This window comes from Gopherus evgoodei, chromosome 9 (assembly GCF_007399415.2).
Source record: "Gopherus evgoodei ecotype Sinaloan lineage chromosome 9, rGopEvg1_v1.p, whole genome shotgun sequence".
In the NCBI taxonomy this organism is placed as follows: domain Eukaryota; kingdom Metazoa; phylum Chordata; order Testudines; family Testudinidae; genus Gopherus; species Gopherus evgoodei.
Window position 1 is genome coordinate 90673993 of NC_044330.1, and position 25881 is coordinate 90699873.

Consider the following 25881-nt stretch of genomic DNA (forward strand, 5'->3'; position numbering starts at 1 on the left):
TCAATGTAGCCCTCCCCAGGACACACGCTAAAGGCTTTATTGGATAGCTTCCAAGAACAGAGAACACATTACAGAAGTCTTGCCGCTCTCATCCCAAAAAAGGGCAGGCTATGGACGACTAGTGAATTTTCTACTTCATCTGAACGCATGGCAGCCTTGTTACTGCTTGGAAAGGAGAAGCAGCGTGTGATGCATGGAATTTTGAAGGACGGCCTCTCATCTAAGATTCCCATCAGATTTACACAGTGGTATAGCAAAAAGAGGAGTCACTGGCATGGAGAGCAGTCTTCTGTGCACACAAGTTCTTGTGGCCCTTAGGCAGGCTGGCTATAGCCCTAATGAATAATTTGATGAAGTCTTTCTATTAACTACATTAGGCTTTGGAACCAGCCCTTACTGCAGGAACCTTGGACAGCTGAGCATCTATCTATCTATCTATCTATAGGTCTAGTAATGGCTATGAATGGCTTTTTCTACAGTGAAGAAACAAGTTGTCAATATTCAGGATAACCGCCTTATAAGGTACATTTACACTGCAAAAAACAAAAAAAAACAAAACCACATGCAGCAAGTCTCAGAGCGCATGTCTACAGACTCGGGCTTGTGCTAAGGGGCTAAAAATAGCAATGTAGATGTTCCCAGGTGAGCTGGAGATTGGGCTCCGAGATTCAGCCCCCTTGCTGGGCTATAGAGCCCAAGCTCTAACTTGGGTAAGAACATCTATGCTGCTATTTTTAGCCCTGTGGCACAAACCTGAGTCTGCAGACCTGGGCTCTGAGACTTGCTGCCACAAGGTTTTGGAGGGGGTGGGGGGGTGTTTGTTTTTTTGCAGTGTAGCCCGGACACCTGCAAACTAAAAGTTATTTGATGAGTGCATTTGGATAGTAGCAAGTATACTATAAATACAGCTTAACTGAGTCCTGCAAGGAGTTGGAATTCTCCAAGAAGCCAAAGCAGATGGATTTGCCAAGAAACTGACATATGATACCAATTATTTCCACAGGATCTGCACAACTCTCTGGCCTGGGCACCAGGCAGGCAACTAGCATGAATCAGCAAGGGTATTAAAATATTGCTAGCATTAAAGTCTGTAGACAGCAGGACCCTTTAAAATAAAGATCATCAAGGGTATAGAATTGTGCCAGCTGCACAAGGACATTTGTACTGGATTCTGAAGCAGCACATTCATTTAACGTTTCTTTACACCAATTCTTTTTCTGATATTTTACGGGCAAACTCTTTTATTCAAATTTCCTGCCACACTCCTAGATATTCTGAACTAACTTACGTAAATGCTGATGAACCCTGACGACAATCTCAGTTTCATCCAGGCATCTCCACCAACAGTTGTCCTCAGGGCTATTCTGCTGCACAAACCATCTTATTTTGATAGAGAGAAGTACAGTATCAACGTTTTAAATTAGGATTTATTCAGCAGTTTCATCCAACTCACACTTTCAGTTAGCAAGGGCCAGAGTGGTGGAGACCAACAGGCTGCACCTGCTACCAAAGGGAAGTCCTAGTATGCATGAGCACAGACTAGGGCGCAAAAAAAATGAACATGTATTTGTGAACGTACTGTAGAAAAGAAAAATCTGGGGGAATTCAGGTAACAGAAGAATGGGAGCAGCCCCTGTCACACTGGATAGCCAAAAAAGTATTTTTGCTAGTGAACAAAACCCAGAAAAGTCAAGATAGGTCATAGCCCCAGAATTCAGATTCTGCCCAAATTTTGGAAACATCCAAGGGGATTTGGTCTTAGTCCATCACTACCAGAAATTGACCAAAAAGCTCAAGCTAGCTTTGCTGTCTAACTAGCAATGCTAGGCAAGGTTAATCCCAACAGTGTCACCTGTAGGGGTTTCTTTTTTTAATCTCTATTATTATTTTAAATACTTGACCTGCACCAGTGATTGGTGTTACCCGAGACACAACAAAAGACTGTTCTCAGTGGTACCAGATGACAGAACAAGGAGTAATGGTCTCAAGTTGCAGTGGGGGAGGTTTAGGTTGGATATTAGGAAAAACTTTTTCACTAGGAGGGTGGTGAAGCACTGGAATGGGTTACCTAGGGAGGTGGTGGAATCTCCTTCCTTAGAGTTTTTTAAGGTCAGACTTGACAAAGCTCTGGCTGGGATGATTTAGTTGGGGACTGGTCCTGCTATAAGCAGGGGGTTGGACTGGATGACCTCCTGAGGTCCCTTCCAACCCTGATATTCTATGACAAATGCAACAACACTTAACCACATACTTAACTTTGCCTATGTGAGTCATTTCACATGAGAAAAAGTTCAGCATGTGCTTAAGTGTTTATGGGACAGAGCCTGAGATGGTAAATGCGGTAAATTGTCCTTCAATCTGCAGAATAAGTGTTTTTTTCCCCTTTAGGCATCACTAAACAAAAACAAAACAAAACAAAACAAAACAAAAACCTCTACAATACAATGATGTTTAGGACAAATCCTTTAGAATACAAAAGTAGTTCATACCTCACTAAATAAAGGTCAACTAAATAGAAAATCTAGGACACTCATACTGTGGCAAATATAATCGTGGTCCCATGGACAGCTTCACAGTAAATACTGATCCAAGTTTGACTCTGTTACATACTTAAAATGCACACACCTCTGGATCTAAACAGTACAATAGCTTCTGGGAGTGCCATAACTGCACCATCCATCCCAGCAGGCTCAGCAAAGACAGCGAATCCACCACCTCCAGACTTGTCCTATTTTTAATTTCATCCACAACAACATTTTCAGGACACCAGCTGACAAAACATAAAGCTTTAAACCCAGCAGAGAGATTTTCTCTAGTCTTGTTAATGCAATACGAAGGGTCACGCAAAACCAATTACTGCCCAAGTACTTTCAGTCTTTGTGATAGCTACACTGGAGTCTACTAACTGTGGCTGCAATACTGCAAACTGATCTGCGTAGGTGAACCTCTGCACCCATCTGGCACCCTACTAACAGACTTCCATACATCTGTAACCGTGGAGTGGCTTACACGATCAAGGACTAACCTGTGCCCTTTTTTTCATATCATAGAACAGTGGTTCTCAACCAGGGGTACACATACCCCTGGGGGAGACAGATCTTCTGAGGGGTACATCAGTTCATCTAGTAATTTGCTAGTTTTACAACAGGCTAATAAAAAGCACTAGTGAAGTCAGTACAAACTGATATGTCATACAGACAATGACTTGTTGATACTGCTCTATAGACTATACTATACACTATTTATACAATATTTATATGCCAATTGATGTATTTTATAATTCTATGGTAAATATCAGAAAGTAAGCAATTGTTCAGTAATACTGTGCGGTGAGACTACTGTATTTTTGTGTCTGATTTTGTAAGCAAGTAGTTTTTAAGTGAGGTAAAACTTGGGGGTACACAAGACAAATCAGACTCCTGAAAGGGGTACAGTAGCCTGGAAAGGTTCAGAGCCACCGTCATAGAACACAAAGTATCTTGGGCTCTCATATTTCTTCTCTCACCCTGCTGAGACCATACATTGGTACATGAAAGTCTGAATTTCCTTCATTTCCTTCCTTCTCTCCCCATAACACAGATCTTTTAATTCACCTTACTTTCTTACAGATTGTTTAAAATAAGCAAGGAATGTTAATATCTTAGAGCAGTGGTCTCCAAAGTGGGGCGCGCAAGAGAATCCTTCGGGGTGCATGGCAGGAGGAGCGGCACTTCAGCAGTTCAGGCAGGAGTCCCAGCGCCTTTTTTTTTGCTTCAGCAGTTCGGGCAGGAGTCTGAGCGCCCCCCTCCCTTTTTTTTTTTTTTTTTTTTTTGCGTGTTTGGGGCGGCAGGAGGTGCGTGCTCAAAAATTTTACACTGATAGGGGTGCGCGATCAAAAAAGTTTGGAGACCACTGTCTTAGAGAATGGATCATATCTTAAATAAGAACAAAAGTATCCCCTACTTCCTGGAAAGAAAACAAGTGTTCTGATGAACATTCACTTTGAAGAAAAACTCAACTGTTTTGTCTCTCGTCCAACAAATATTTTGATGCATTATGAGACTGACTTCCAGCTGCACATGCTCAGTAAATAGCGTTACAAATGCTCACAGGAATATATAGCTAGTAAAGAAACAACATAAATTGATATGTCTTTTACCAAGGCTAGTCAGTGTTGGCAATTATATACCATGTGGAGAGGTTATTTGCCAAGGTAGATAAACATATGTTTGTTTGTTTTAATTCACCTGCAGAAACAGACCTGATAGTTAAAGTTGTACTTTTTCACATCATCATCCTGACATCCCATTGCAGTCAGAAATTTTTAATGACTAGAGTCACTGAAAGGTTAGCATTTACCAACTGAGAAAGCTTTCAACTGGAACGTCAATGAACATCTCAACTCTTTACTATTTCCATGAGCAGTAGCCAGACAAATCAGCATAGCTATGAAAATATTGGGATTCTATTTTAAGGAAGAGTTCTGACCGAAATATCACAAAGGTCTGATACTGATCCAGAGATTCATAAAAATTTCCTTTTCAGAAGAATGTTTGTTCATTTGCTGGTTTATGATTAAACTACAATATAGCTCTCATAGGAATACTTACAATGCCTTTGAATACTTTTGGTGTAGCTTAAATGTCATTCATTAAATTAGGATCCAAATAGACTACTGTGGGCATAAAGGGAAGCTCAGAACTTTAAACAGGTTACATTTGGAACAAGAGTGCCACTGGTTCATTCAGTAACTTTTCCTTTATGCAAAATAAATAAATAAATAAATAAATAAATAAATAAATAATTGTGCAATATCAGAGGTGCTGTGTCTTTCTCACCCTTTGTAGGATGTATTTAGCAGATTTTTTTTTTGAGAGAGAGAGAGAGAGAAAACATTTACAGACTGATATATTCCTCAACCAAAAAAAAAAAAAAAAAAACACACTCTCGCATATATTAGTAAAAAAGTTTTTTCTAGGATGGTCTTTTTCCTCTGGAAAAAAAGTGTTAAATTTAAGAAGGAAGGGAGAGATTACCTTAAATTTGAGGGCCCAGTTATCTAATACCCAGCCCTCACAGGAATAGCCATCCTTAGTTTAGTCACCCAACAGCCAGTTCTCTGCAATACAAACTAAGCTGGCTAATTCTCACGCAACAGATCAGTGGCAAAAACTACAACAGAACATGTCTCTAGATTCCCAGTCTCTAGCTCTTATGTATCATGCTGCATACATTATGTCCATAGCTATAACACAAGAATTAGGGGTCAACAAATGAAATTAATAGACAGCAGGTTTAAAACAAACAAAAGGAAGTATTTTTTCACACAACGCACAGTCAACCTGTGGAACTCCTTGCCAGAGGATGTTGTGAAGGTCAAGAGTATAACAGGGTTCAAAGAAGAACTAGATAAGTTCATGGAGAATAGGTCCATCAATGGCTATTAGCCAGGATGGGCAGGGATGGTGTCCCTAGCCTCTGTTTGCCAGAAGCTGGGAATGGGTGACAGGGAACGGATCACATGATGATTACATGTTGTCCATTCCCTCTGGGGCACCTGGCATTGGCCACTGTCCAAGTCAGGATACTGGGCTAGATGGACCTTTGGTCTGACCCAGCATGGCCATTCTTATGTTCTTATATGTTCCCAAATTATTTACATTTCCTTTCCCACCTCCAGTGCAATACTGCTAATTCTTAAAACAGAAAATTCACCAACTGAGCCATTCAAGCAGTAGCCTGAATACATAAAATATTAAGGGATATTGTCATCTTGAATCCTGCCATCCGCTGCTAACTCCTTGGCACACACTCACTAGTCTGTAGAATAATATTTATCTTTCACCCCACATGTTTTACCACTTGCTGTTGTCAGTACCCTGGAGTGCACACAGCACTGTAGTACACCTGTCATTTTCTGCTGCATCCCATTTGCTTCATCTCTGTATTCAGCAATGGTTTGTTGATGCATGTCTGGCTGGGCAGGTTGCTGAAATTGCTGATAAATTAGCAGGCTGCTCAAAAGAGGACTTTAGCGCAGCATTAAACATCTGTTGCCTATGAGATGTCTGATACATTTCACAGCTGTATATCATTAATTATTTATACTGTCATAGTGCCTAGGAACCACTCGTGGACCAGAACCCCAATGTACTGGGTGCTATACACTTAGACTGTATGCTCTGTTTGTAAGACTAGATACAGACAGACAGACAGATAGGGAGTACAGGGAAACAATATTAGTCATCATGATAAACAATGTTCTCAGCACATCCATGGCCTAACAAGTTTTTCCTACGGGCATCATGGCAAAGGAGAGTTTTGAGGAGAACAAGGAAGTGGCTATGCAGATATTTAGGTGGCGTTCCTCACAGGTGCGAAGGGCAGCATGGGAGAAAGCACTGCCTGTTTGAAAATTTAACCAATGGCCAATGGAAGGTGGCACGAGGGACTGATTAGAGGCGAAAGTCAACATTTCAACAGTGAATGAGAGATATAGGTAGGGTGGGAATAGGCTGTTAGGGCCTTTAAAAGTGAGGACAAGTAGTTTATGTTTGATGCGATAGAGGAGGAGGAGCAGAGGGAGTCAAAGAGGGGGGGTGCCATCGTCAAAGCTACTGGCTAGCAAAATGGTATTTTCAGCTACCTTCTATGAAAGGACACGAGTGAGGTAAGACTGCATTTGTCAAGGCCAGAGAGAAGGACATTACGGAAATTCAAACATGATGAGAGCCTGGATGAGAGATTTAATTATACGGATGGATAGGAAAGGCCTTGACTTAGATTCTTTCTGCATAACATCTCTAAGATTTAAACATATCCTGGATGTGAGGGAAATAAGGGGTCCATGTCAAAGATGATGCCCATGTTATGGCCCTGAGAAACAGGCAGGATAGTGTGTTGTTCAGAGTGATCAAGAAAGGTGGTGGGGGATTAAGGGTTCCGTTTTAGCCATGTTAAACTTGAGCTGACAGCTAGACATCCACGAAGAGGAGATGTCAGAGAACAGGCAAATATTTTAGCTTGGACAGACAAAGACAAGTCTGGAGTAGAGAGTTAAAGCTGTGAGTAATCAGCACAGAGCAGAATAGTAGTTGAATCTGTGTTTGTGATGAGACTACCTAGCAATAACCTGTAGAGGATGTGGACCGAGGAGAAAGCCCCATGGAACCCACACAAAGCTGGACAGGTGATAAGGAGGATCCTCTAGAGCAGGGGTGGGCAAACTTTTGGCCCGAGGACCACATCTGAGTATGGAAATTGTCTGGCGAGCCATGAATGCTCATAAAATTCGGGGTTGGAATGCAGGAGGGAGTGAGGGCTCCAGCTGGGTGAGCAAGCTCTGGAATGAGGCTGGGGATGAGGGGTTAGGAGTGCAGAAGGGGGCTCTGGGCTGAGACCGAGGGGTTCGAGGGCAGGAGGGAGATCAGGGCTGGGGCAGGGGAGGAGGTCAGGCACGCTCCAGGCAGCGCTTACCTCAAGCAGCTCCCAGAAGCAGCAGCAGCAGCATGTCTCCCATCCAGCTCCTACGCAGAGGCGCTACCCCGTCCACAGGTGCCGCCCCTGCAGCTTCATTGGCCACAGTTCCCGGACAATGGGAGCTGTAGGGGCAGCGCTTGGGGCAGGGACAGCATGTGGAGCCCCCTGGCTGCCCCTACATGTAGGAGCCAGAGGGGGGACATGCCACTGCTTCCAGGAGCTGCGCAGAGTGGGGCAAGCTCCCAACCCCACCCCCCAGCTGGAGCAGGACAAGCCCCGGACCCCGCTCCCCAGCAGGAGCTCCAGGGCCAGATTAAAACATCTGGAAGGCCAAATGCAGCTCCCAGGCCATAGTTTGCCCACCCCTGCTCTAATGTGATTAGAGCAGTAGGAGGAGAACCAACAGAGAAGAGTCACAGAAACCAAGGGAGGACAAGATTTCAAGTAGAAGAACATGCTTGATGGTGTCAAAGGTGGCTGAAAAGTCAAGGAGGATGAGACTGGAGTTCTGGTTCTGATCTTTGGCTAAGTCGCTAGGAGGAATTCATTTGAGACTTTGGCAAAGGAGACTGCACTGGAATGAAAGGGGCATGCCAGATTCTAAGAATGGAGCTGGTGGAGAGAAAATCCAGACAACTGTAGACATTCAATGAGCTTAGAGAGGAAAGATAGAAGGGAGATGCTGTGGTAGTTGGAGAGGCAAGTGAGGTCAGGGGGAGGGTTGGGTTTTTTCTGTTAAGATGGGCGCTACTAAAGCATGATTGTATTGTGAGGGGAAAGTGCCAGATGAAATTGAGGTTAAGAAGAGTAAAGTAAAGGATGAGGGTGGGCACGAGGGAGATCAGGAGACAAGATGGGGTCGCTCAGGCAAGCGTAGAGCAGCTGGGATTGCGGGCAAGAGATTCAGTTAAGCTGGGGAGTTGTTTTGCTAACCAGATGGCAAAAATGAAAAACAGGAGAACAAATCTGTAGTGGAGGGAGAAGTCCACCTGGTCACAGGATGACCACAGACACACCACGTAGCACATATGTCTAAGCAACACCGGAATCAAACTCCATTCCCGACAGTCAAATTCTTTCAAGAAAGGGTCACATAGGAGACAAAAAGGAACAAAGTCTTTGTGTGAATTCTAATTTATTGCACTTCTATTAAACTTGAAGGGAACTACTTGAGTACCTTTAGGTCAATGATCCAAATTCTCTGCTAGTATAAATGTGTGAAACGCCATTTAAATTTACAGTGCTGCCTTCATTTAGACCAGCAGAGAATTTGGGCCACTGTAGCAGACCCGCAAAACAGCACCCATATAGTCCTACACCAGAGAAGGATAGAAAATAGAGACCTGCGCTACATCATGCAAGATGCTAAACCATAAATGTGTTTTAGGCTTACTTCAAAGGTATATGATACAGGACAAAAGGTCTTGGGATCCTCCAAACATAATTAGTTGCAGAATTTCACGTGAAGTTGAAAGCATCTGAATATTCCCTGAAGAATCTCCAGTGCCCCCAAACAAGTAATATGTATCCCCACTATCCACCAATACACTGAAAGTGAGGTGAACCTTAGATTAGAAGAGTCTGGTACCAAGTATCTAATCTTGCACGTTTTCCAATTAGCAGGTGTCTGTGTCTAAATTTGTAGCAGTTGTTCAACACTGAGGCACTTTAAAAAAAAACAAAAACTTCTTGTAGGAACACATTTTATATTAACTTACTCTTGGTGTTAAATTGAATTCCTGCAATGATTTTCTCTCCTGATTCCATGTTACAATGCAACTGCACAGAACTAAGAATAAATGGAAGAACAGACAAGCAATCATGCAGATTTAACTCCATTTGGACAGCTCAGCTACAACATACATTGTATCAAACTGAATTCTACCCTGAGTATGTCAGTATGACTTAGTAACGCCTGCTAACACCCCTCCAACTTGGAACTATTGTCTTTTTAGGTGGAGAATTGTGAGCAGGCAGATTTTTTTTTACTTCAGAATGGGACAGTCGCATTTTAAAGCCTCTCTGCCCACATTACTGACAAACCACCAAAACCAGAGAATTTCATTTTTACTTTTCACTATGTTGATACTTTACTCATGTAGGATGAGCCTGGTCAATTTCACTCCCTGGCTGTCACCCACTAAGAGGTTCCTGACACTGCACTGGTAACTTACAAACAAGGGATGCAATCTTGGCCCCAGTAAACTCAGTAGCACCAAATAAACTGAATGTAAATTCTACTTGAAATCATAGGTTGTATTTAGGTCTAAATTATGGATAGCAGTCTAGTCTAGCCTTCACACATTTTAAGCACATATTTATAGATTTAAACGTACATTTGATTATTTTCTCTTTAGCAGCAGACATATTTCTTACTTATGAAACATTATAATTGCCAGAACTGCTCCACTGTAGGAATTGGTATAGGTAGTTATCCTGATTAGAAAGGAAGAGACAAATCCTGAAGAAATTCAGTGTATTCAGCCTGTAATGAGCACAAACATCCAGAGCTCTAAAAGCCATGCTTATACTGAAAGTGGAGTCCATAAGCAGCAATTAATGCCTCACAAACTATCATGAACAGTAATTAAATTTTCATAATCTATGGTGTTTTGTGTTAGCATCTATTATAATTATCACCATAACACCTATTATTTACACCAGGAGTCATAAGCAAGAGCATTTTTAAAAACAGCTGTTTAACAGAAGCGAAACATTTCACAACTCTAACAGGCTGCTCAGAATACATTTGAGACATCATGGATGGAGGGGAGTAGACAGAGATGGAAGAACATGGACACGTTTACAGAGAATCTTTATTACAGAACTAAAGACTCTAACATAAAAGATTTTAACGATGAGGACTCCGATGAAACCACCACCACTAACTGGTGTGAAATGATTCTGCTGCTGCTCCACGCTCCCCTCCCCACACATATGGGAGCCCCTGAGCAAAAGCCCAGGTCTTAGTGCAGGAGGGAGAGCTATCTTCTGTTACTAGAAGCTAGATCCCTGGTACCTTTGAAATAAAAGAATCAAGTAGAGAAGAGATAGGGGATAAATAGGAGAGGGAACGTATAACTAACAACTCAAGCAAATACCCACACTGTGCATTCTACTTAATCAGTTTTCTGAGGACTTCTTAAATAACTGTCACAGCCAGCTGCAAAATTTCAAAAATCACACAAAATTTTGATGTAACATAGAAATGAAAAATTTTGTCACTATTTCCCTCCCCAGTTCTCCCAATTAGCTCCCATTTAAATTATCATCTTCACTCAACCTTTTGCTGCTCTACACCTTGAAAATAATTCACCGTTATGAACTTCTTGTTCTATTTCAAAAAGTAGACACAAAACAATTTAGAAGGAGCCAGGACCCCTTCTGCAGAGCACCACAAAAACATTTATCAGATGGCAATAACAGTTTTGCTCAGTAGCACAGAAAAAAATACGTAGAATATAGTTAAAAGTTACTACCACAGTAGTTTACAGGCTAATGCCCAGAAGCTATGACTATTTGTCAAATTTTCAATTGCTCATGCATTGCTTGGCCTGTGCGCCATGGTCTATATTCTGGAATTACTAGGTCTCAAAGGGGATCTGCTGTACGCTGACTATACCAGGATTTAAATGTGCAGATCTTCTTACTCAGGTAAAACTCTTATTTTTAATGCTTAAGTAGTGTTTAGGCCATTTTCCAGCACTCTACATAGAGATGAATTTCAAACCGAGTGCGCCAAACCCAGCATTTAAATTTAAAATTATTCTTTTAGCAGCAGCATCATATGCAGCATCTTTAAACAATCCTGCTCTAAAAAAATATATTTAACATTATTCATTTCAAGACAGAAACCTTAACTTCAGAAACACTTTACACTGTCCTAGATGCTCATGTTAACTATGATCTCTGAATCGGTAAGATAAGCACACTTCTAAATTTAAGCACATGAGTAATCCCATTACATTTATTTGGCAAACGCCGAATGCCAGCTTCAAGCAGAACAGCTCCACTGTAGAAATTAATGCGCATAGTTGTATGCAAAGCAATTCAGCATTAGTGTTCCTCAGCTGCTTACTTCTCTTATGCTCATGCCTCATTTTTTCTTACACTTAACAGTGACTCAATCTGATTTTGCCTCACCTAATCCTGTGAGTCTCAGCCTCTTCAGGTTGGTGACCACTTAGTCAAAGTCAAAAAGTTTCATAACCCCTTATATTTACTATAAAAATAAGCATAATAAATGGATTGGTGATAATGATAAACCTAGCCTGAAGGAAAAGTGTGCAAGGAGAAGGAACAAGATTTATTTGTTCCAAGAGTTATTTGGGGAGAGGGATAGCTCAGTGGTTTGAGCATTGGCCTGCTAAACCCACCGCTGAGAGTTCAATCTTTGAGGGGGCCATTTAGGGATGGGAGGGGGGAATAAAAAAAAGGGGATTGGTCCTGCTCTGAGCAGGGGGTTGGACTAGATGACCTCCTGAGGTCCCTTTCAACCCTGATATTCTGTGATTTCTTTGCTTTAGGTTGTAACAACATTTTCAAAGGCTCACAATCCATCAGTTGAGAAACACGAATATAATTTATTTATTCCATTCAGAAAGTAAGTTCAGTGGCTCATCATTCCAACGAACTCTCAAAGTTCCTCTCGCTCAAAATCATTCTATTTGCCCTCCATTGTACCTTCTTCACATCCGGGGGTACTTGGTCTTTTGGGTTTTATATCAATTATAGCAGAGCCTCATACTAAATTACAGAGAGGGACTCATAGCATTAAAAGGGGAAGAAAAAAAAACACTTATTTTTCATCTTTAACCTTACATTTTTCTACCTTAAGTACCACAAGAAACTATTTTTCATTTTTATTTATAAAGTGTAATCCTGCAGGTGAATGCTGTTAATACACTTGTTCTGGAAATTGTATGATCTCTTAATAAAATGTTTTGGATTTTTAGAAAAAATGCTTATATGTCCAGGTTGATGGACCTTCACATGTTCTAGATACCAAAGTGATCGACCAAAACCATGTAGGAGGATTAATAAAATTCAATACAAATGAGACTGATTTTATGCAGATCAATGCTAGTAAGACTGTCAGGATTTGCAAATGGATAACCAGTATCTGGCTTTATGATGACACTTACCACCTCAACTTCATTCAGCTGAAGCACACAGTAATCTTGCTAATGAATATCATTACTCCCTTCATAGATTAGCCAGCTGGTGAGTTACAGGAATATTTCATTAAGCAAATAAATTTCAGAGCTCACACACACACACACACACCTGATAAATGATACCTACTATAAGTGCAACTGTAACAAAATTTCTGTAACCAAGTACCATATTTTCCATCAACATGGAACATCAGTCATTAAACAGAATGACATTTACCTACACTCCATATTCTCAGAGCCCTTGAAGGGTGTTTCAGTGAACAAGCACTGTATATACATACTATATGCACAAGAAAATAGATGTCTCTTAAATCTACTGGCATTTTTAATGAGGGTCAGAGTCAGCGAGTCAGTCTGTCTTACCATTGACCCTCAATACCATTTACAAACAGTTCAGAGTTGGAAAAATTAATTAATTAATTATTCTTATTCCAGACCCCAATAAATTAAGCTATCACTTCCTTCTGAGCATCTAAGTTTGTGCCAGATTTGAAAACTCTGGATCAAGACACAGAGTGCATACAACTGCTATGCCTAATTTATGCATATAAATACTCTGTTACATGCCCATTCTATGCATTTACAAGCGTAACAGGCCCAGCTGGCCACATGTTCATGCACATCATAGATTAGGCATGCCCAAATGTGTGTCCATGCCTCAAGCTGAAAATATAGCCATTTATGTCTAGCCCTCACAGCATCTTGAAAGCCCTTTCTGGGCCTTCTGCACTGTGAAGTATCTTTTGAAAGCTATGAACCCTTCCCCTTGGTTGAAAGGCCAGGATAGAACTGATTGCCTGAATAAACAGTTTGCTTCCATCTGGCTGACACTGCGAATGCCATCACATTAACTCCCTGTGATGTTAGTGCAGCAAAGAGTCCTGTGGCACCTTACAGACTAACAGACGTATTAGAGCATGGGCTTTCATGGGCGAATACCCACTTCGTTGGATTCACCCACGAAAGCTTATGCTCCAATACGTCTGTTAGTCTATACGGTGCCACAGGACTCTTTGCTGCTTTTACAGACCCAGACTAATAGGGCTCGCCTCTGATATGTGATGTTAGTGTTTGATATGAACCCACACAAGCAAGTAATTTCAGAGAGAAGAGATTCCAGGTGGGCACTCTGTACCTGATTCTGCATGGCCTTGCACCTTGAATGATCACTGACACCTGTGTAGAGTGAGCACAGAACATTCCTGAATCAGAATAGGTGCCATGGAGATGACACTAGGGCTCTACTCTCACTAGAAAAAAATGTGAGTTAACTCAATTTTGCTAAGCTGAGTTAATAAACATGAGGTAAAAGCCTAGCAAAGACAAGACAGTTTGCATTCTCACATCTGTTAGTAAGTTGAGATAAAGAATAAAGGAGAGCCAAAGCCTTAACTTTACCTTCTAATTTGTGTGCAAAGTACAGACTATCCTGCCTTCACTAGGATTTTGTATCAAGTTAAGAATACACATTTTTTCTAGTAAAAACAAGATGACCTAAGTGTAAGGGAGTGTAGTATCAGGCCTCAAATCTAACTCGTCATGTTGTATCCTACCCCTCCATGTCACAGTTCAGGGAGCTATTACCTGTCTCAATTTGCTGCAAAACAGCACATAAAAGGGTAGATTTTGTTTCAGTTCATATTTGTTTTCCCCTTCAATGTGAATTCCTCTCTTTGGGTGTATGTCTGTAGAACAATGCTAGTGCAACAAGTTTTTGTAGTTTGAGGCATACTCTATAACTACATATAGAGCCTACTATCCGTGTTAGAACAATACAATGCAGCTCTCTTGCGCAAATTCAATTAAAAACAAACATTTTAGAACAAAAATGTGTAGTGATTTAGAGGGCCACCTGTTTGTGGCAGCAATCAGGAAAGAATCCCTACTTACAACAGGCAGTTTTGCCACAAGGTTCCAAGTGCAGTAAGACATTAGCCACTGCTGAAGACAGGACATCCAACTTGATAGACCCATCATCTGAGTGAATATGGCAAGTTGTGTGTTCCAATTCTTTGAAAAACAAACCACTTAAACATGCTATTTTTGTGTTTCAGCAAGAGCTCTCAGGAACAGGACCAATTTCCATCCATTCTGTGTGAGACTCTCTCAGGCTGGCACTTTCAATATCTCAGATAACATGGCAAAATACAAAGCTATGAATACAACTATAGTATACACAAATTCATTATGCAAATAGTGTGCACACAACTGGCTTTGCAGGGAGGAAATCCCTGTACAAACAAAGCTATGGGATTAAAGGAGCTTTCTGTGATCATCAATTTACAAGCAGTGAGGAACTACAAAAGGTCAAACTTTCCATTGCATTTGGGAGGTTGGGTGCTGTGCCATATCTGCAGAGTTTGGTAACGGCTTAAGAGATGCTCAAGAAATCTCCGTATTGCTTTGAGCTTGTTGCAAAGGTCAAACCTCTTTCCAGGGAAACAGCATTTTAGAAAATGGACATAAAAGTAAACTCCAGGACTACAGAATAAAAAGTCAGAGGAGAAAACAAGGCATGGTTTACTCACCAGGCGTGTATTAACCACAGGAAACAGCAATGCCAAGAGGGCCCCATTTAACATATGCATCTGTAACCTTAGAAGAAAGAGGGGCAATGTTATTTTCACGGCCTGAAAATTAAGTATCAAAGGTGTACTTTCAAAATATTGTATGTACTGTAGAATGATTTTCCATAAAGTAGCAAAAGCTCTGTTGGCTTGAATTTGCATAAAGCCATTAGGAGTCCTTGTGGCACCTTAGAGACTAACAATTTATTTGGGCATAAGCTTTCGTGGGCTAAAACCCACTGTTAACTGTCATAAACCAGATAAAACCTCCCTAATAAATAAACGTTTAAATAATTTCCTATAGTAAGAATGCTTTCTATAATGAGCTTTGGATTCCTAAATGGTTTGGACTGCTGGTCTGTAATATGGTCATGCCAGGGGCTGCTGGAGGGTTTTTATTTGGGGGCTTAAAATAGGTATTTCACTTAATGCCTTTATTCCTACTCAACAATAAAAAATGCATGATGTCAGATTAAGGCTTCAGAAATTTAAACAGCAGCACTGTTTTTATGAGTGGTGTTTAAGTTTAAAATATAAGAAAGATTCATGCATTCTGCATTCAAGCCAACAAGGCAAATCTTGAGAAGGGGACATATAGGAAAACACTATTAACATGCTATATTTCCTATAACTGATCTCACCTTAAACTACCATCTCATCTCACATAATAAGTAGAATCAGTCCTGTGTAAGTCTGCATTACAGAAGAGATACAGTGCATATAACGCTCCATATGGTGAGTAGAACTGGCCAAAGAATCTGTACAGAGTAACACTAGTTATAAATGATTGCATTTCCCCCTCCCCAAAATAATTATTCACAGGAGTAATCTCTGCTGTTCCACTCTACAAAGGGTGGAATGGTATTTGTGATGTACATTTTCCCCATCATTTGGGGAACATTTTATTTGCAAGTTATTTTTCCCTGTTCTCCAATCCCAAGACAAAAACCAAGGAGCTACACCAGCAGTTCAATTGTTTGTGCATCCTGAACCCTGCAGGATGTGAGCTGCAAGGGGAGCCACGCCTAACAACTCATCCCTACCTGGTAATCATGATATTAACATGCTGAAATGGGCAAGCTAGTGGCAAAAAGGCTAACACAGCCAGCACATTCCTCTGAATCCAAGCATGCATTGCTGTAAGATTGTATTTTGATAGAGAAATGAGCAGATCCTTGAGCTTAGTATGCATTTCACTCACAAAAGGAGTACATGGTTCTGTTCTCTCAAAAATCTCAGTTCATCAAGGCTTAGTCCTCAATAGTCCTCTTGTATATCCAACTAAAACTCAAGAGAATACAAATGCTGACTGAAAGCACAGTGTGCTCTCCTCAGTCATGCAGGATCCCAGCTCAATCCAAAATTTAGGAAGAGGCAATCTGACATTCCTATGCATGGAAACAAAAAAGATAAGTATCAAGGGATGACTGTCATGCAGAAATATAAAGTTAAAACCAGGCCCCAATAAACCTTTGGAAAGTCACTTATGTTTGCTTACAAATTCACTACATCTTTAGACCGTTTTAATTACAAGTGAATTCAAGCCCTCCTGGACAAACAGAGTCTGTGTTTATTTTCACAGGAGTAATCTCTGCTGTTCCAGAATGAATGCAGAGTCTGTGTTTATTTTCTCCTCTCCCAAAATTTCTTCAAAGAAAACAATAGGAACCACAGGTCTGAAGTGGAGCAGAGCACTGTAGCTGCCTAGGCTGGATACCAGGATTCTTGGGCAATGGTGCACTTCGTGAGAAGGAACAGGAAGCAGGAGAAATGGGACTTGCAAGCAAGCCTGCAACTTGGCTAACAAAGAGAAATGGGAAGGATAGAAGGTCCACCAGTGCCTGTTGCGGGAAACTGCAGAAGTGATCACCAAGTAAGAGAAGCCCACCTAATCCAGGCAAAGGGTCCTTGTTCAGCTACAAGAGAGATCCTGTCAATGAACTATGGGGGGAAATTCCTCCCTGATTCCACATTTAGAGATTAGTTCACCCCTGTGCATGAGCCCACTCCCATCCCTGGTCTTCAGAGCCAGAGCTGCAATGTTTACACTGCTGGTTTTTGTGCAATAGCATGAGTCCTGCAAGCCTGAGTCTGTAGACCCAGACTCAGACTCGCTGCCAGGGTTTTAAAATGCAGTGTAGACATACATGCTATATCTAAACTTTAATTTTTAGTTGTGTTTTAACACTTGTTAATTAACATGACTAAATTCTAGAGTAGACACTACACAAACTTTGTGCCAAACTATGTGTCTGTTCCTTGTCATGTTTAACCACTGGCTTCAAGCATCTACACTAAAATTTACAGTTATCTTATTTAGCATGTATTAAAACACAACAAAAATGAGAATTAACAATCCCTGTCTGGCAAATACAGAAGAAAGTTTAAGCACTTTAAAACACAGTGTTCGTTATGAGCTATGCAGGGAAAGACTAACTAGTAGTTAGGGTGTTAGCCTGGGATTCGTGAATCCTGGATTCAATTCCCTGCTCCATCCACAGATTTTCTGGGCAAGTCACTTAGTGTCTCTGTGCCTCAGGTCCCCTCTGTAAATTGGAAATAAAAGTTCCTCATAGGATTGTTGTGAGGATAAATGCATTAGAGACTGTCCAATATTATGGTAATAAGGAGTCACTGAAATACCTATGATAAAAAGCCAGCCACTAATAGGATAGAAAGAGCCTAAATTTCAGTCCTTTTAACCTACAAGGAGCAATTGGTACAATATCTGGAACACCTGTTTGTATCATTCTAGATACTTGTGGAGGGGATTTCAGGCTCTAACACTTGTATATTAAAACACACTGCCTTAGAAAAGACACTGACTGCTTCAAAAAAAATGAAAAAACATACTTTAGAGGAGGGGTTCTCAAACTGGGGGTCGGGACCCCTGAGGGGGTTGCGAGGTTATTACATGGGGGGGGGTCGCATGCTGCCAGCCTCCACCCCAAACTCCGCTTTGCCTCCAGCATTTATAACGGTGTTAAATATATTTTTAAAAGTGTTTTTCATTTATAAGGGGGGATTGCACTCAGAGGCTTGGTATGTGAAAGGGGTCACCAGTACAAAAGTTTGAGAACCACTGCTTTAGAGTACAACAGACAAGACACAAGATGGAGTAAGTCTGATGCTATAACCAGCACATGAAAGAGAATCCAATTTCTGTGGTTTGCTCCTCGGTTGATGTTTTAGTCATAAACTTTATCTGTTAGCGTTCTTTCCTAAGCCATTACTTGCCTGGCCCATTTCTTGCCATTCTCCCTCTGAACAAACAGTTAAGTTACTAAACAGAAAGATATATTGACCTCAAATTTATGAGAAAGTTCTTTGAATGCACAGGACATTGGAATGGGACTCAGGAGACCTGGTTATACTCTTGAGGCACCATTGGCAGAGCCAGGTCACTTCACTGCAATCATCCCTCATGCTCTGGCTATTTAGATAGTAAGCTTTTGGGGATAGTGGCTGTCCTTTACTGTGTTTACACTATAAGTCTACCACAGTGTGGACCCAGTTATGTTGAGCAACTCTAAGTGCTACTGTAACATACATAATTAAATTTCAGGAACAGGACAAACTTTCACACCAACAAGCTTATCTCGATCTGTGAGCAAAAAGAGGCAGAGGAGATAAGCCCGCAAGACCCATTGCTGAAAATGCTAATGCTAAAATCTCATTACAAGAAGAATCCCGGATTCTCAAATAAGGACATTCATACAAGCCAGAGATAACATGGTGGTGAATGACCAAAAGGTAGAATCATTTTTGAGCTCACATCTTTGGCTTAAATAGTAGGAACGTATGTATCACTGGAAACCAAAACAAAATTTCAGCCATCTGGAAGCCAGTACTATATTTTTACTCTAAGGTGGGCTGCCACACACAGGCTGGAATTTCTGCTCATTATCACATTGACTAAAAGCATCTAAGAGTTCTCAGCAATTGTTTTATATAGGTACTACAGAGATTGAGGCTGTAGTCAATTAATGCACTAATAAGCCACATGGAAATGCAATAACTTCTTGTTCTTACATTTCAAAATACTTAAACTGGACTAAGAAAACTTAGACTTCATTTCACACAGGCCACCACACCCATCAGAAAGTGAGGTTTTACAGTCCTTACCCAAACTGAGCTGGAGCAGAAACAATGACTATGGGGTACAAGGATTTGTATCCCCTTACAAATCTCAAGTCACACAGTCCCCTGGACAAACTCATTTAAAATCCTATCTGGGCTATTTGGTCTGTCCACTTTTAACATATCCAGTCGCTTCATTATAAACACGTTACCTTTTATCTCTGCAGGCAATATCCTGCCATCCTTACTCAGGCAGAACTCCTGTGAAGTCAAGGAGTAAGAACTGCAGGATTTAGGCTTATATAGCAAGGGTTCAAAGACATGCTATTTTATCAATCAAACGAATATGGAAATTTCACAAGAATTCATGCTAACAGTTCTAATAACCTTGACTAAAGAACATAGAAACTGCATTTATCACTATAGGTTCTCTTGAGTGACATATTGTAAGGGATAATCTAATTGCACATATTCTTTCCCTTTGGACTCTGTAGGGACAATGTTCAATTAAAATAAAAATGTCTTTGCAAAGCGCTCCATAAATCAGTTACTGTGATTTTAAAAACCACACCATACCAGGCACATCAGTGTGCAGGAACAGCTATTACCAGACCCAGGAAAAAGGGTGGTTTTCATTTTTAAAAAGAAAAAACAGTTTTGATTGAAACGGGGGGAAATCAAAGGTTTTTTTTAAAATTAGACTTTGCACTGTATTCAGCAATACAAGAGCCAAAGCCAGTGTCCCCTTAAGAAAGTCTACATGTTCATATGCCAAAAGGAAAAGAGACAGACCGTGCACAAGTGTAAGCAGATTCTATTATAATATTAAAAGATAATCATAAATTCAATAAAGCAGCCTGACATCTGGACATTAGAGCACAGACAGCCCTCCAAAGAGTAGACCACCCACATTCCTCTTTTAAAAATTCCTTCTGCTTGTACCACTTAATTTTCAGAGTCCCCACTTCTTCCAAACTGACACACAAGCTATGAAATTAAAATTCTAATTTTTCCTCTCTCTCAGGAGGCAGGGTTTTACTGGGGTCAGGACACATCAAGATGGAGATTGCAAGAGGAAACAGAATCTCAGGCATCAGTTATAGAGCTGATTGTTGGCAGAGGACATGTATTTCGCATATCTGAAACAAGAGGCTGTAGCTTCTGCCTAATATGGTACGCCCAAGACCACACAATAGAATCCATACAGTGTTCATTCACCTTCTTCTCCTGATTGCATTTTGTTTTTGAATTTGCTGCAAGTTATCCACATACAAGATTCCCTTAGAGTCAATATAGCATTTAGAAACCCTATTCCCATTTATTAAAAGTGCAGTGTCCAATGACTCTCACGGTGAGCATTTTTTGTGCAGGCACTTGCACAATAATTAGCAGTACTCAAGTACTGGGTGCTGAGAAACAGAAAAGCTTATAGTTTGGGCAGCAAAATCACTTTATTAACTCTTTCCACTATCCCACTATTGTGCTGGAACGTCCCAAGTAAGGAGGACGACTAAGAACTACCACTTCATTTTGAAAGCTCTGGCTCCACCACCAACTCTCCATGCCACCGTCAGTAAGTCACTTAGCCTCTCTTGTGCCACAGTCTCACCGTCTGTGAAATGAAGAGAAAGTGAAGTACCCAACTCTGTAAAGAGCTTTGAGAATATTTGCCAAGCCTGGCTCAGATTAATGCAGGTAGTCCTTTGAGATCCTCCAATGGAAGGCACTGTACACCACTAATGCTAAGTATTATTGTTATCCAACAGGAATACTTGCAAGCTCCTTATGTATATCAAAGTCGTGCCCCATGAGTTTATAGCGTAACCTCACACCAGATTAGACTCAAAATAGGCTTGTAACAGTTACGGACACTGGTAAGAGAAAGTTTTATTTTTCTCTTCATGTAGCAATAGAAAATCAGCACAAATCAGAAAGCCTCTGAAGAGACATTATCTATGGCAGTGGCGCTGATTTCCTTTAAAGAGTTAAATTATTCCACTGAGTGAAGAAAATAGGCAAAAATAATTCCTCCCATTACTCTCCTCCCCTCCTCCGCCGTCCCCCAATAAAAACAGTTAGTTGAGAGTATGGGCATTACATCACTCTCCATCTGTACTTTGAAAAATACAATGCTAGAGAAAACATGAAGCCAAATTAATCCCACAGTCCTAGCTGAGCTTGGCCCTAATGACAGAGAAGGAGAGGAGCAAAAGTGACTTTTCACTTTTCCTAAGCTGGAGCTGCCAGAGGTTGATGTGGACCCTAGCACAGGATAGAGTAGCCTGTTGGTTTCTCTAATTTGCACCCAGCTGCCCACAGGAGAAGATGGGCCGCTGCCTTAGCAAGATACAGCTATGAACATGCTCCCTCCCTCAGAAGGAGGTGTGAAATGCCACAGCAACTCTATGCCTGCTGTAGACTCCCCTGTGAAATTCCCAGGAATCCCTTATTGTATCTTCGTGGCTTCATTAGGCTGGCTGCATGGAGCAACAACGAATCAGGTTCATTGCCTTTCAACTGCTATAAGTTATGTCTACACTGCAATTAGATACCTGTGGCTGGCCTGTACCAGCTGACTCAGGTTCATGAGGCTCAGGATGCAGGGCTGTTTAATTGCAGTGTAGATGTTCAGGCTCAGGCAGCAGTCCAAGCTCTGGGATCCTCCCATCTCGCAGGGTCTTAGAGGCCAGGCTGCAGCCCAAACATGGATGTCTACGCTGTGTAATTAAATAGCCCACACAAGCCTGAGTCAGCTGGCATAGGCCAGTCACGGGGTTTTTAATTGCAGTGTAGACACACCCACAGAATCCCAGCCCATTCAAATTCCTCTTGCCCTGCAGAGTGAGTTCCAATCAACGGTGAACTCCTCTAATACATAAAAAATTACAAAGGACCTGCCTCTGAAAAAAAAGAAGGAATTTTACAGGGGCAGGACTCTGCACACCTGGATTTTGAGATCAATACTTATTGGGATTTAAATTTGGTGATGTTAATCATTGCAAGAATGTCATTGTCTTGCATTTCGGTAACTTACTGCTTCCATCTTAAGTAACAGCAACAATTCATAGCTCAAATACAGTGCTTTTGATCCATAGATCTCAAAGCACTTCACAAATGGAGGTAATTTACATTATTTTACAGATAGGGAAACGTAGGCACAGTGAACTGAACTGAAGTGACATTCCCACGTTACTCATCAAACCAGAGGCAAAGCTGGGACTAGCACATAGGTCTCACAAAGCCCAGTCTAGAGCTCTGCATCCACTGGGTCACACTGAGTTCCTTATTGGAAACTGAGAGCTACTGCAAAAACTGCCTCAGGTACTGTTATCACCTTTCAAGTTAGCACCAGTAAGTCATGTTGTTGTTTTTTTAAATAAAGCTTTAAATATTTTTTTTAAAGAAATAAAGCTTTAAATATTTGTTAACCTGTTTGAGCAACTGGTAAGAATTTTGGTGCAGCTATTTGATGTTGAACTCTCTCTTTATGGCATTTAGAATGTGTTAATCCTATAGAGCCAGCAGAATGACAGAGGAATTAATACATTTTAAAAAATGGTAGGGGGAGATAATCAAAGGGCATAAGAGATGTGATGTAGATTACACAAGCCCAGAATCTAATCAGTGCAAGAATACCTGCATCCACCACTGAGTTTGGTGAGCCATTGCCTATTGTTAGAGAGACCAAAAACCCTCAAAATACCGAAACAAGTTTAAGCATGGCAACAAGCCCTGATTTAAGTCATGTACACTTTCAGACAGTCTTCTACTTTTCATTCCAGCCAGCTCCAGGCTACAGTACATGACACACACAACCTAGATGTATAAATTTTAAAACATGGCTGAGGTCATAAAGCATTACAACCTATATACATTATGCAAATAGATAGGAAAGCAGTGAGAGAGAGAACAGATGTTACCTGAACAGAACCATTGCACCACGACATGGGGGACAGGTGAGGAGAAAAATCTGAAACAAAAAACAAAAAAGCTGGTTATTGGTATGATTTTTTTAAAATTTACTTCCTCAACATTTCTCTCCTTCTCCCACATGTCACATATAACTTCCGACTGGACAGACTGCTCCAGCTGCAGTAGGTCTTTGTACCAGGAAAGGGTTTAAAAGCATTAGCAAGCTAAAGATTCCACACCACCTGCAGACAGATCTGAGCAGCAAAAGTGACATCTAAAACTTCATTTCCCCAAGTGCAAAGTGCTCAAGTCTGATGTCCAGTCCATCTCGAGTGCTCTCCATTACAAGAGCTCCTCAAATACTGTTGCTGTACAAGAGCAAAACAACATCGTCATTAATTATTTCTACTGTGATAGCTGCCAGGGCTCCAATCGGCAGCAAGGCCCTGTTGTGCTAAGTCGGGGGTTCCCAAAGTTGGTTCGTGGCTTGTTCAGGGTAAGCCCCTGACAGGCAGCAAGACGCTTTGTTTACCTGAGCGTCCGAAGGTATGGCCGCTCGCAGCTCCCAGTGGCCGCGGTTCACCATTCCCGGCCAATGGGAACTGAGGGAAGCGGTGGCAAATACTGAAGTCAGTTATCTAAGGCACGGACATGTCTAAAAGTGACCACTGTCTTTCCAAAGCACTGGTATGAACTGCAGCAGTAAATGTATATACATTTCCTGAGACCAAGGATAATGCAATGATAATGGAACAGCAGGCAAGGTGGGTAAAAAATGATTATTTTTAAGAGCAAAAAAAAATTGGATTTTTTATTTAAATTAACAATAGGGTTTTTTTGTTTTTTGTTGTTTTTTTTTTTTTAAAGAAAATCAAATTAATTTAACTTTAAATTGACAACCTATGTTAAGGCCTAGCCTTCTTATAATATATTAATATGATTTAAATTAAATAAAAATGTAACATTAAGTAGAACGCATTTTCTGCCAAGTTTTAAATAAAGTCAAATTACTCAACTGGTGAAAGTTGTTGATGAGGCCCTGAAACATAAACCCTTGTTATCAGAGGCCTGGTATGAGGCCTGAACCAAAGGAATGGTCAAGACTTTGTTAACATAAAGCAAAGTTAGGCTGTGAGCCAGAGGCAGGCCCTGCTGCCAAAAGTTGGCAAGAAGAAGGCTGCTAATTGGATGTATACACATATCTAAAGGGTATCAAGCACTAAACAGGATAAACATGGACCAGGATGGCACCAGAACTGTCCGGTACAAACACATTCCACAGAAATAACGAGGAACAGGCTGACCCATCCTAAAAGACAGGGTCAGACGGATAATATGATGGATAGACTTCTTTGTTCAAACCAACATGTAGTAGGAGAGAGGCAGCACCCCAACACACAGAGGGGTTGTACCTCAATATGTCAGGAGTGACGTGTAACTTGTTTGTACCCATGTATAAGAATGGATCCCTGAGTGGATGCCTTTGTCTGGCCTAGGGGGCAGTGGAGAATCCCGTCACTGACTGAGCTGGTCCATTGTCAGGGAGCACATACCTACTAGCAGAACTACAGACATCTGACCTGCGGAGCTAGAGACTGTTTCATTTGGCAATAAACCTGGCCAGGTGCCTTTGTACCTTAATCGGAGTCTGTAGTCATTGGGCGGTTTGCTCGAGACCTGCTGTGCCAGCTATCTGCACAGAGCTGGGACAGCACACAGGAGAACATACACACACACACGGCCAACTTATCAACATTGAACAGAGCAGAGCACCACACCGGTGACATCTGACAACAGAAGTCACTGACAAGTCACCTAGGACCTGAGTCTCTAAACCAGCTTTTGACATAAGTAGCCTATTCTGCAGGTGTAATAACAGTATTTTCATCTCAGTTTATTCTGAGAATTAATTCAGTTCAGTCAATTAATAAAACAATTGGGAGTTGAAAAAAGCAGGAAACCTTGTTTTCTCTGTTCCAATCTATGAATAAAAACTAGGTATGAGAGGATGACATCTACTAGTTCTGAAGTCATCATCCCTTGGTGCTGGAATTCAAATTCAATTAATCAAATATTTTGCATCAGCAAATCTTAACCAGGATATAAAGTGATTAATACTGCTAGTGGAAAGAAGAATCACATTTTATCGCCCAGTGCCTTCTGGTGCAACACACACAATCACCAAACTAGCCAAGAAAGATCTAGATATAATTTGGACTGAAAAATAATTCAGCTTCATTACTTTGCCCTTGTGAATAGAAAGCATCAGTAGAAAATCTCTTATATTTGGTTAAAAGAAGGATCCAATGAATTATTCTGTTGCCAGGCCAGTACTCCAAATATCAAATTACTCTATGCCAGGAACTCAAAGTGAAATATCAGGTATATTCAGCAAACATACCTCTCTGCAGTGCTGCAGGACATGCCTGGTACATGCACTTGGCAGATGTTCAATTTAATTACTACTAGACCATGTCCAAGCAACAGCAACAGTGGGAAGGTTAAGTAACACAATACGGTGAACTGTAGCATTAGAGTCTGAAAGTGAAACTTTAACCAGACAGCTATTGATACAGTGAATATTTGGATTCCAATGCAGGTTTTTAACAGGGTAACATACACTGGATTATTCACTCACCCAAGTTATTTGCTTCATTCATTCGATCAAGTGAAACAGTCCCAGTTAC

General features: G+C 41.0%; 1 protein-coding gene across 1 annotated transcript in view; it reads right to left on the minus strand.

Annotated features, from left to right (window-relative positions):
- TMEM164 (transmembrane protein 164) overlaps positions 1-25881 on the minus strand; it is a 95033-nt gene that overhangs the window by 17502 nt on the left and 51650 nt on the right. Inside the window, exons 2-3 of the mRNA XM_030575374.1 lie at positions 23203-23252; positions 15164-15230 (exon numbers count right to left, since the gene is read on the minus strand). Coding sequence (XP_030431234.1) covers positions 15164-15230; positions 23203-23252 — 117 coding nt within the window. The remainder of the gene's footprint in view (positions 1-15163; positions 15231-23202; positions 23253-25881) is intronic.